The 12,033-nt window shown below is 34.2% G+C and overlaps 1 protein-coding gene across 3 annotated transcripts in view; it reads right to left on the bottom strand.

Moving 5' to 3' along the window:
* Acss3 (acyl-CoA synthetase short chain family member 3) overlaps nt 1–12,033 on the bottom strand; it is a 197,894-nt gene that overhangs the window by 125,284 nt on the left and 60,577 nt on the right. For all 3 annotated transcript variants that reach the window (XM_087192557.1, XM_004867522.4, XM_087192556.1), the window contains exons 3-5: nt 10,872–11,060; nt 7,590–7,724; nt 4,355–4,495 (exon numbers count right to left, since the gene is read on the bottom strand). In XM_087192557.1, the coding sequence (XP_087048683.1) occupies nt 4,355–4,495; nt 7,590–7,724; nt 10,872–11,060 (465 nt within the window). The remainder of the gene's footprint in view (nt 1–4,354; nt 4,496–7,589; nt 7,725–10,871; nt 11,061–12,033) is intronic.

Genomic DNA, 12,033 nt, shown 5'->3' with positions numbered 1-12,033 from the left:
AATTTCATTTATTGTGCAGAGAATAAAAAATATAGTTTCTTTTGGGGACTACAGGTTGTCCCTCTCCCTGTGTAGGTAGCAATACTTGTAGTGTTGTGTGCCTCTCCCTTCTATCCCGCAGTCCCCAGGGCCAGCCAACCTCATCAGAGCACTGGTGTCGCCAGCCCATCTTGGATCTGCTTCACCTCTTGGTGCTGGGAGGCTAATGCATTTGTATCTTCAGTGCCACGTCTGGCACAGAATGGGCATTTCATACATTTATTGACTGAATGAATGAACAGTGGGAGTGAAGAAACTCTAGTGTGAACAATGTAACTCTTAAAAAGATACCCTTCTTTGTTCAGGAGAAACCCTTGAAACTTGTAGAACTTAGTGCATCATTTTAGAAGAAATGGAATGATTCCATTTGGGCTACTTTATCTAATATAAAATCTCTTGCTGTAAGCTTTTGGGTGACTCTAAAACTATTTCTGTGGAAGATACTTTAACAACTGTATAATTTTTTTTAACAACTGTATAATTTTTTATTGATCTGAACAGCTGTGAGATAAGGAGCAAAGATGCAGCAAGTTCTGCATTTTAACTGCAAGAAATGTACCACACATTAAAAATAAGATAAAAAACTCATATCTCTCTCTCTCTTTCTGTGTGTGTGTGTGTGTGTGTGTGTCTCCCTTACACACACACATTTTTTATTCTTTCCTAGAGCAGGGAATAAGAATAAAATCTAATAACAAGTAGAAATAAAAGTTAAATAAGTTGTAAAAATACACAAAAGAACAAAAAATCTTATCTGTCACCTTCCTTCCTTTCAAGACTTTCCTTCTGGTTTTGCCTATTCTCCTTTGCTGCTATATTTATTTATTTTTTGTGTTATCAGTGTCCCTCCATAATATCAAGCTGGAAGGTGATAAATATGATCATTACTAAATCTCCCATTCCCAAAAGAACTCTCCATGTAGATGAGGAATTTTTATTGTGTGGGGCTTTGAAATACAATGCATACAGGTACCAAATTAAAACAAGATAGAAGTGCACAACACAACAAAAATGTATGCAAAGTAGCTTAGTTGTGATTGTTAGAGTATTTGCAGCAGTTCAGAGATTAACCTGTCATATAGCAAACCGACAACTCCACAGTTCGTAGATGTCAAAATGCAAATATGCCATAAATATATCTGCAAATTACCCTCCAAAAAGGACTCCTTTATATCTGTCTTATATGTTTCTATAAACAATAAGCATTGTAAACAGACTGTTTTTATGAACTCACAATATTGTTTTCCTCATGCAGATCAAAAATCGAGAAAACAAACTATGATGCTATAAAGTGTACTTCAATACTGCACATGTGCTCATCTTTCCTGTCCTTGCATTCTGAAGATAGCAACATTAAAATTCATATATTATTAGTTCTGATTAGAGCTAAAAAATGAGGTTAGAATTGCATGAATAAAGAGGAGTCTGAAGAGCTAACTGGAGAAGTCAGAGATGTTTCAACAAATATTCTGAGAATCTGCTATAGTCAAATTTTATGACTAGTTAGCAGAACCGAAGTATGATATACTCTAAGACCTGTCAAGATATGTGTAAGGTAGATTAAAATAAGTAAAGTTCAGCTAGCAAAATACAATTTCAAAACAATTATAATTCTTAAGTTCAACAGAGTTGAGAAAATTATGTCTGAGGGCCATTGAGAAGCACCTATCTTACCTTGTTGTTCTGCATGAAGGTCATACTTTGCAAAACCCATTCAAATCACTCCAGTGACTTAAATTCCAGCCCTCCACAATAACGACACACAAAGGTCTAAGCTCCAGCCCTAGATGCACTTCTTGGGTTCAGATTCTCACTTCAACTGCTGACTGGCAGTCTCCATGTTAGTGTCCCCAAAATTCATCATCCTTAATATGGCTTTCCTAGCTCCAAACCATCCTCTCCTATTTCTATTGCAGTAAATATTCAAAATCACCCATTTGCTCAGGTGCAAATTCTTAGACTCTTCCTTTGACTCACTCCTAACCTCGAGTCAAATCTGATTCCTCCCCATTAAATGTAAAAGTAAAATCTTAAACTAAACAGCCTCCCAAACAACCTTCTTGTCTCTTTGCTTCTAGTTATCCATCTCCCTAATAAATGACTCACAGTCTGTCTTGCCATCACCTCTGGGCATGCACCTTTCCTCCAGAGTAGATTAGCAGGACTGTGGTTTACATATAGTTTTATCTGTTCTCACATAGAATGAGGACTCAGTACCTGAATATTGAACTAAGCCAAATTCAATGTCAATGGGGAAATTTCCAAGCAATTAAAGAAACCTCCAATTTACTGGAATTTACCCTTCAGGATGATATATATATATATATATATATATATATATATATATATATATGAAAATGGTAGAGGATGACAGAAACATCAAAGGATCTTCCACTTGGGTACTGAAAGTAATCCAGAAACAAACTTATTGACTAAGAGAAAACTGGGACAGCTAAAAAAAAAAAACCTTCCTTATTTGGAATCAACATTTTCAAACTTAATGGTCTGTTTTTTTACTTTTATTTTATTTCTTCTACACTGGCTAAATCAGCTCTAAATTGCTAATGAGCCCTTCTTCTCCTTTTATCCAGGTCCCAGTGAATTTCAAAGTGATTTAAAGTCCTGAGATGGAACAAACATTTTATAAGATGTCCTGAGACATTTAAGAAGCTAAACTGGTTGCTTTATTGTTTTTGTTTTTGTTTTTTTCATATTTTAAATTTGATTAAGTTATACTATGTTTTCAGACCCAGCGATTTCTTCTCATTTTAATACTTTTAGCATGGATTTAATTTTATGCAGTTTTCTTTCTTATTTATTTATTTACTCATAGTATTGGGGCTTGAATCCCATGGCACTCTTTACAACTGAGCTACATTCCCAGAACACTTTTTTTTTTTAGGAGACAGGGTCTCACTAAGTTGCCTTAGCAGGATTCAAACTTGCAAGCCTCCTGCCTCAGCTTCCCTTAATGTTGGGTAAAATTAAAATACCACAGTGCCTGGCTCCTTTTTCATTTTATAGTCAAATGTTAACTTGAACACCATGCGGTGGATGAATTGCAAAATCCGACGGGTGAAAATTGTATCAAATAAATCACATGGACTGTTTGAGGAAACAAATCTGTCTTCAACATAAAAAAATTTAGTTATTAAATGACTAGAATTCTATCACAACACCTCAATTAAAACAAGTATGTTTATCTATTTGTGTATATTTATTTACACACTGCACATAATTTACTGACCACCAACTACATACAAAACATGATGGTAGAACAAGATGTAATAAAACATGATCTTTATCCATAGTGAGAATATATTCCCCTATCAAAAGGTTTCTTTGTAATTAGCAAATTGTAACGGAATGTCTTCAACTTCCTTTTAAAAACTATATTAACTTTTATAATAACTGAAATTAAGAGAATACATTTTCAGAATTCTGATGTTGCAGAAATCTAGTAATATACATCTCTGTTCCCAAGGATGAAAATGATTGTGAAATTCTCTTACTCCAGTAAAATGCTATGATTCAATGAGTACTGAATCTTCTAATAAAGATGAGTAAGAAAAAGGATACTGTACACTTCTATGAAGTTGTATAAAAAAGCAGTATTATTTGGAGATACCAGGAAAATGCAGTATTTGTTGCTACCTGGAACATTTATGAATACTGATGCATTTAACTTTGCTTTGAGGAAGCACCTTCCATAGTAAGCAGATTTAAAACTGTTGAGTACTGGCTGGGCATGGTGGCACATGCCCATAGTCCCAGTATTTGGGAGACTGACGCAGGAGGATTCCCAACAATTCAAGGCCAGACTGGGCTACATAGTAAGTCCAAGGCCAGACTGAACTCCATAGTGAGAACCTGTCTCAAAACAATCAAACAAACAAAAAAAACCCTATTGACTATCTTTCACATTATAAATTTAATGGTTCAATACTCGATAAATTGCTATTATTCAAATTCTCTAGGCCAATTATCAAACACATTTATGGAAAAGAATTGAATTCTCCTAGGTCAAAAATCAATTCCATAATATGGAAGCTATATCCCAATTTTTAAAAATTATTTTATTTCATTTAAAATACATGGGTTTTTTTTTGTCCTGAGTGTGATCCCCATTGCTGCAAAAGTAAACACATGAATTAAACACAAAGTTAAACACAGGCTTAGAATTAAACACAAAATTTCTTTATGCTATAACCTATGTCTAAGCATCAAGGTACAATCTGTAAGCATTACAAATCAGATATTCTCAGTGCAAAGGAAATGTATTACTATAGATAGTTATCTATAAGACAGTGAATACCTTAGGTAACCCAGTTGTTCCAGACGTGTAAAGAATATACAGAGGATGCTCTGAGAGCACAGGAACACAGTCATGTGACTGGGCTTTTGCCATTTCTTCTTCCCAATCAAGATCACGGCCTGGCACCAAAGGAACTGCCTCCTACACAGCAAAAATACAGAAAATATACACTGTAGAAAGAAGGTTAAATCAAGGAAACAACAGAGAGTAGCTAAATTTAGATAAGTCTAAACATCTGGCTGAAAATCTACACCTGTATGGCACTAAACATTGGATTTATGACTAAAAATCTCAAGGTTGGGAGTTAAGATAAATCTTTACAAAAAGCCCCAGTAGTGTGATGAGTTGACAATATGAACATGTTTTATGCAAATCTAGGGATCTCTGTAAGAAATTTAATCTGATACAGTTATGTTTCCTTCAACATTCAAGGCTTAATTAGCAATGAGGTTCATGTTTCCATAGATGCACGTGCAGTGAGAATTTTATACATTATTCTATTTTTGTATCCTATTTGTTTTATTTTAGAAGTTCTGTCTTCACAATGAAATGTCAACTAACCTATTAAATTTCCCTTCATATAAGGGTAGTTGGGAATAATACTGCAGCCAAATAAGAGAATGTCAAATTATCTTCAGAAGTAGACGAGAATTTTACTCTTGCTTTTTCAAGAACAATAACCAATTTTTAAAATTATTGTGATACATCCAATATTTTCCTCCTTCCAGGTCATTAATTAATGTAATAGAAATGTTTTTCCTTTTTTCTTTTTTTTTCTGAGAACCAAGCTCTGTGTTATAAATTTTGGGTTAACAGAGTCATTAGTTAAGCAGATACACCTTTAAATAAATTAAACAGGTCTCTAAAAAGAGTGGCTCTGAAATTGCCACAAAGATGAAGAGTGAAGAAATGACTTAAGGAAAAATCACTCTAATGAAGAGTTACAACTGTCCAAGTAGAGTTAATACCCATTAAATATCTGATTGTTATCAGAAATATTAAGATCAAGATCACACATCAAGAGGTTAATGATTGATTAACATGTTAACAAAGGCATAACTGAGCTCTACATTCCTTAGTAAAGTTAGTGAGAGCCACCAATCATAATGTATGTAACCATTCACTTCATCAAGGTGATACTTGAGCTAAGCACAAAGATGTTGAGATACTGGCTCCCTAGTATGTTAATCAGTTTGTAAAACCTGGTCATCTATTTACATAGGTATATTTATGAATGAATGAATGAATGAATGAATGCTTTAATATAACATCACAAATGCAATGTCTGCGTGAATGAACACATTAGTACATAATAATCTGAAATGAAGACCCGTAAGGTGAAATGTGAGGCCCAGAGCCCTCTCTAGACCCATGCTGATAGCCACTAGCTGATGCCATTTGGATAAGTAGCAATAGTTAGCTATGAGCAAATCAAACTTTCATTTATTTTTATTCATCAGATAAAAACAACTAATTATAAATGATCAAACTTTTTGACATGACAATTACAGACCAATAAATATTATCTCAGTGTGAAATGAAAAAACTGAATGATCACAAAAATTTACAGATCTATGATTTTTATAAGTCTGTAAGGAAAGACTTGAATGAATGTTGATTTTCTACTATAAGAATTATAGGTATAAAGATCTGACCCAATGAAGAGAGAGAAAAGTCAACATTTAGCTTTTACACATATGCATTTACTTTTATAGCATGTCTTTCCTAGTTGTTACAATTTTTTAAAGGATCTATTGGGAGAGTACCAGAGTGACTGATGTGATGCTCTTTTGATTCTGTCATTGCTTGCCTGAGGCCTCACAGTAGCAGCCAAATTTTTACTTCCTCTGGCAAAAATGCAATCCTTGTTAATGAATGCATCAGCCTCCTAATTTCTGTCTCTCTAAACTCAAAGCAAACCAATCAACTGGGTTTAATTACTGCCTAAATGGTAGGTCTCACATAAAGGGCAAAGGCATTCAAAAGCCCTCATCTATGTCACAATAAAAGAAAGAATCTGAAGAAGAAGAAAGGAGGAGGGAGATAGACTTAGCAAGCTAGTTGTGGGCTGGGGGTTGAACAGGGGAAAGCACATCTCTAATAAGAAGAGAAGAGACTTGCATTGAAAAAATCTGAATAGAAAACATGAATATCCATACACTATGTCTTTATAGAGCAAAAGAAATAATATATATCTTGTTGTTCAAAAGTCAGTAAACCAGAATTCAATCCTGGCAACACCATGTATTAGCAGGGCTTTGTGCTTTGGCTGCTTCATGGCTCAGTTTCTTCATAAGTAAAATATGATGAGTTTCTGAGAACTGAATTTAAGAAAGCATCTGATAGTTCATAGCACTGAGCTCAGCCTATCAGAAGTTCTTTATAAATCCTACTTGAATCCATATGGATGTGAACAGCATTCAGACACACAAACACAGCTTTTTTCACATGTGTTTCTCCCATTCCACTATCCTCTCTTACCTAAGAACTTTTTTGTTGCTGACTTTGCATTCCTTGATTTAAATAGCAACAAAGTATTTTTTTTTAAAAAATATGCTTGTGGTCATCTGAAAAAAACTTAAAATCCTTCTTCAAGACAGTAAGAATATTAAAATCATTGAGTGCAGCAGTTTATGAACCACAGACTACTAAATCTCTAACCAGGAATTCAATGTGGTAATGGAAATTGCTGGGTGCTAATCAAAATGTCATAGCTTCAACACTGTTCTCATATCCTGTCATTTAAGTATTTCCTGCAGATAACTTCTCAAGAATTTCACAAAATTGTACATGATTCTTTGAAGTCTTATAATTTCTCTTTCACAAAAATATTTTATTCTGCAGAGAACCCAAATGGAGCCCATCAGAAATAGCTGAGGACTTGCTTGTGTGTAGATATAAGGTGGTCACCAGGTCTAAGTTATTAGAGTGCCATAAAGGCAAATGGTATGCAGTCAATTAGTATTTGTTGATATTATTATAAAACTCAAAATAACAATACCACAACAAAACTGAATTTATTAATATTAATTAATGTATTTCTATATTTCAATTTAAATTAGTTTTCCATAAAGACAGTAAGCATTATTTATACCTTTCTTTCCTAGAAATAACAAAAACATTCAGGATATATATTTACCAGTTTATCAATCAAGTGTCCCTTTCAATTAGTCAAAACTAGAATCATCCTTACTATAGTACCATAAACAAGAACCAAATTAAATATTTAAATTACCATATTTGGACGATTATAAATGAGAACTTTGTCTGGCTTGTGTTGTCCTATTCTTAGGGCTTCTTCTAAAAGTGGTACGTATTCTACCTTCCGTCCAGGTTCAATGCCAAATGAGGCTGTAACAACCACCTTGGGCTAAAATGAAAAAAAAAAAAGAGAAAGATTTAACAATCCTAATTAAACTAATCAAACTATTTCAGGCACAGATGGGCAGTTTAAATGTTAGAATAATTTTGTTCTCTATTGAATAAATCATCTAAAAACCAATAAACCCTTTTAAAATATTACAGACTTAATCACTTCCATATAAATCTCAAAATTACACACTCAGTGATGTTTTGTCCTCATAGATATGCATTGTGCAAAATACCTTCTAAAGGATTTGTTAAGCTAGGTGAATCTGCCATGGTCCAATTGCATGTAAACATTTTAGCCCCTCAGCAGCAAAGAAATATGCACATGATGTGCATACACACACACACACACACACACACACACACTCCTAAGAGCTGGTTGCTGCTAAAGTTGTAGCTTTTTTTAGAGGCAGAGCACCAGCCTGGTAGCAATTAAGAAGCACTTCTAAGACTTTCTATGAGTGTCTCTTTTCAATGCCTTAAGAGTTTACAGAAGGATCTAAATCTCCAATACTCCTTTCTGACTTGTTTTCTTGTTCTAAATACACATTCATGTTCATAGAATATTATATTTGCAATTTTATATTTTTTAAAAGGATACTTGAATGACTTAAGTTTCAAGCTAACAAACCCTGAGCATGTCTGTGTCACTAAGATGTCAGCATACTACCTTGCCTGACAACTTGCTAATCATTCTTCAAGACATACAGGTGTGGCCAAAAAAATATCCTGGCAAGGATATCAGTTGGTTAACCCCTCCTTGATACATGTAGAGCATGCCTCAGATATCCAACTGTAATCAACATGCTTATTCCTCTCCACTACTGCACTGCAAGAAAGTCAAAGTTAGATATCATTTATTTTAGTGTCTCCTCTGTCTAATGTAGTGGTTGTCATATCATAAACTCTCAATAAAAAGTATGAAACTGAAGCAAAGGACATACTAATTTGCAGAAGCAAAATGTCTATTATATAAAATATGGTGTTTCTTCACAAAGAAATCCAAACCAAAGGAGACATATAATAAATGATTCAAGAGACAGATAATCAATCCATGATATTTCATCTGTTCTTGAATTCTGATTTCTGATTACCAGACATTTCATCTATGGAAAGTGTGTATATATACAGTATTTTTGCTTTTGAATAGCACTTAATATTCATAGAATGGAACTCAGCGCATTTATATAACTTGGCCCAGGTTACCAGAGGTGGAGATAGAAAGAGGACCAGGTCTATCTCACTGCAGAACCTTTCTCTATCAAGCTAAAAGGAAAACAAAAGTAAATCTTATTTCTTTTTATTATATTTTAAACGTAGTATTTGAATGTAACGCACATTTTAAAGTCTATAGTACTTGAAAAATAGCTCTAGATAATATTCTGCAAGATAAAGTCTAGAAAAATGAAGGTAAGATTAATTATCAAATTATAAAAACATGGAACATTTCAGAACTTTAATAATACAATAAAGTCTTCTGGAAAAAGAATCTGTTTTAGATTTCTATTAATAGCATTTCATTAGAGTTTTGTGGGGCCTACATTGATTTATGAGAACATATCCTTTCCATCTATATCTGCTAAAATAAAAATATTTTCTATATCCTATTTAAGAATTAACACAGAACACAGATTTCATTTATTAGTTTTCTCTAAATATTTTACATGTGTTTTTCTAGCTCCATCTTCTCTTCTTAAATTTGACCTGCCCAATGGCCTAGCTCATAAAGTATGCATTATTGACTAAGTTCCTAAACAAAGTTACATGGTTTTGAGTGCATGTATTACAAATGAAAACTCCTATTTTTTTTTAAATTTCCTCATATCTTATAAAATGTTTGGAAAGGGAGTAATATATACAATATCTTTGTTGGAATTTCTGGAGTCTACAGCTTCGGAGAAGTCACCAGCTTGCTACCCTTTTGCAGGTAAGTAACAGATTGATAATTCCCCCTAGATTTTTTCATAAGCACTAATTCAAGATGATTTTTTAAGAAAATCTCAGGTAGTCAGTTCACAAAACAGCTTCCTAGTTTTAATATCTGGTCCATTACCAGATGAAATAAGATACAAACCAATCAGGGAACCTTCCACATACACTAGTACCCTTGCCTATTAAGAATGTTTTATCTTAGGCATGTAAACCTCTAAAGGTCAGCCATCTCTTCCTCCTACAATGGACTTCTTTCCTCATCTTCCTTTAGCCCATATACTCAAAAATCATGATATAAAAACACATAATTCAAAAATTAGTTTTCTCTAGATATCTCCGATAGGTGTCTCTATCTCCATCTTTTCTTAAATTTGATGTGCCCCATGGCCTAGCCCATGAGATTATGCATCTGTTGAGTAAATTCCTTAACAAGGCTATATGTTTGTGTGTGGATGTAATATGTATGAGAACTTCTTCAATTATATAACATTTTCTCATTCATATTTCCTATTGTTTTACAAACATACCACTTGCCAAAGGTTCTTACTTCAACCTCTAGTTTCTCCTTCATGCACGTCATCTAGAAAGCTTTCCAATTCTTGGCAGTCTTTAAATTATGACAGTCCTGCTTAAAAATTTTCACTGATATGTCTACAATTCAGACAAAACCTGCCTTTGCAAGCTCACCTGCTTTCCCTTTTCTGGCTGCTCCTCCAAATGAGTATTACTCTTTCCCTCCTCTAATGTTTGATTTGTATTCTTTCTCCGTTTGGGGGGCACCATGATGTCATTCTCTTAAAGTACATGAATCTTAGCCAAGATTTTTAATTTAATTATCTCCTTTTTCTGGAATTCTTCCTTAGCCACCAAACCAAAAAGGAAATTCTCCTTCTAATTAGGAATCTACTTCCTCTAATTGGGATCTTTTGGTATTGTCTTAATGAGACACAGACATACCCATTTGCTTATGCGTTTTCTAAAGCTGTGTGCTACTATAGCAGAGCTGAGTGGTTGCCTAGAAAGATTCCCTTCACATAAAACTAACTCAAAAATAAATGCTTGATTAATGCTTACACATCCAAGAAAAAGTAAATTTTAAGCATCCTATTTGTAAGGAAGATCAAAATGTAAAATCATTCTTGACTGACTTCTCCATAGCTTAGTATGGCTATTCTCTGGGTATACACAACTTGACTTCCCCAGAGAAATCACTTACCTTTGAATGATCGATGCGACCACTTAGTTCTTTAGATGCAAATCCCCCGAATATGAGGCTGTGGATAGCTCCTATCCTTGCACATGCCAGCATGGTATACATTGCTTGTGGGATCATGGGCATGTAGATGACCACAGTGTCTCCTTTTTTGATACCATACTTGACCAAAACACCAGCTAGTTTAGAGACCTGTTAAAAAATCATTAGATGACTAAAGGGTATTCTTTATAATTTTACTAAACCACAAGTTAAGGCAATATTTTTGTTGTTGTTGTTGTTATTATTGGGGCTTTTTTGGTACCAGGGATCGAACTCGGGTCCTTGCGCTTGTGAGGCAGGAGGCGGAACCACTGAGCTAAATCCTCGGCCCCATGTTAAGGCAAGAGTTATAGGAAGTGATAGCCACCTCCCTCCATCTGTTGGTCCCTTCCCCATTTGAGAAAGATCTATCACTCTACTTCCTAGTATTTATCTCTTATTTTGCTCTTCATTTATATTTTGGGTTTCTCATACAAGAGAAACAATGCAATATTTAAGCTCATGTGTTTGATTTATTTCTTTTAACATCATGGTATCAAGGTGCATCAGTTTTCCTATTAATGACTCAAGTTTATCTTTCTTTGTTGCAGAGTATTATTCCACTGTGTATAAACAGCACATTTTCTTTAACCATACATCTGTTGATGGCCATAGGAAGTTTTCAAGATTTGCCTATTGTGAGTTGTGCTGCTATAAACATGAGTATGTGTGTATCCCTGTAATATGATGCCTTTAACTCTTTCAGGAAGATACTGGAAGGGGAATAGCTGGGTTAAGTGGAATTTCTAGTTTTAGTTTTTTGTGCATTCTCAATACTCATTTTCATGATGGTTATGCTGGTTTACATCCCCACCAACAAAGTTAAAGTGTTCCTTTTTCTTTGCAGCCTTACCAGGGTTTGTTATTATTTGTGTTCTTGATGATGGTCATTCTTTCTAAGAGGGAATCTCAGTGTAGTTTTAATTTGCACTTCTCTAATGCTCAGCAACATTGAGTATTTCTTTATGTATTTATTGTCCTTTTGTACTTCTTCCGATGAGTGTCAGTTCACTTAACTTGCCCATTTTTGATTGGGTCTTTTATTCTGGTGTCAAATTTCTTGAGTTCTTTATATATTCTACAT

Source organism: Heterocephalus glaber, unplaced genomic scaffold (assembly GCF_053883595.1).
Source record: "Heterocephalus glaber isolate CG9 unplaced genomic scaffold, H.glaber_assembly_v1.0 deba00001572, whole genome shotgun sequence".
In the NCBI taxonomy this organism is placed as follows: domain Eukaryota; kingdom Metazoa; phylum Chordata; class Mammalia; order Rodentia; family Bathyergidae; genus Heterocephalus; species Heterocephalus glaber.
Note: the sequence above shows the minus strand (reverse complement) of the source record. Positions and strands in the feature narration are given on the sequence as shown.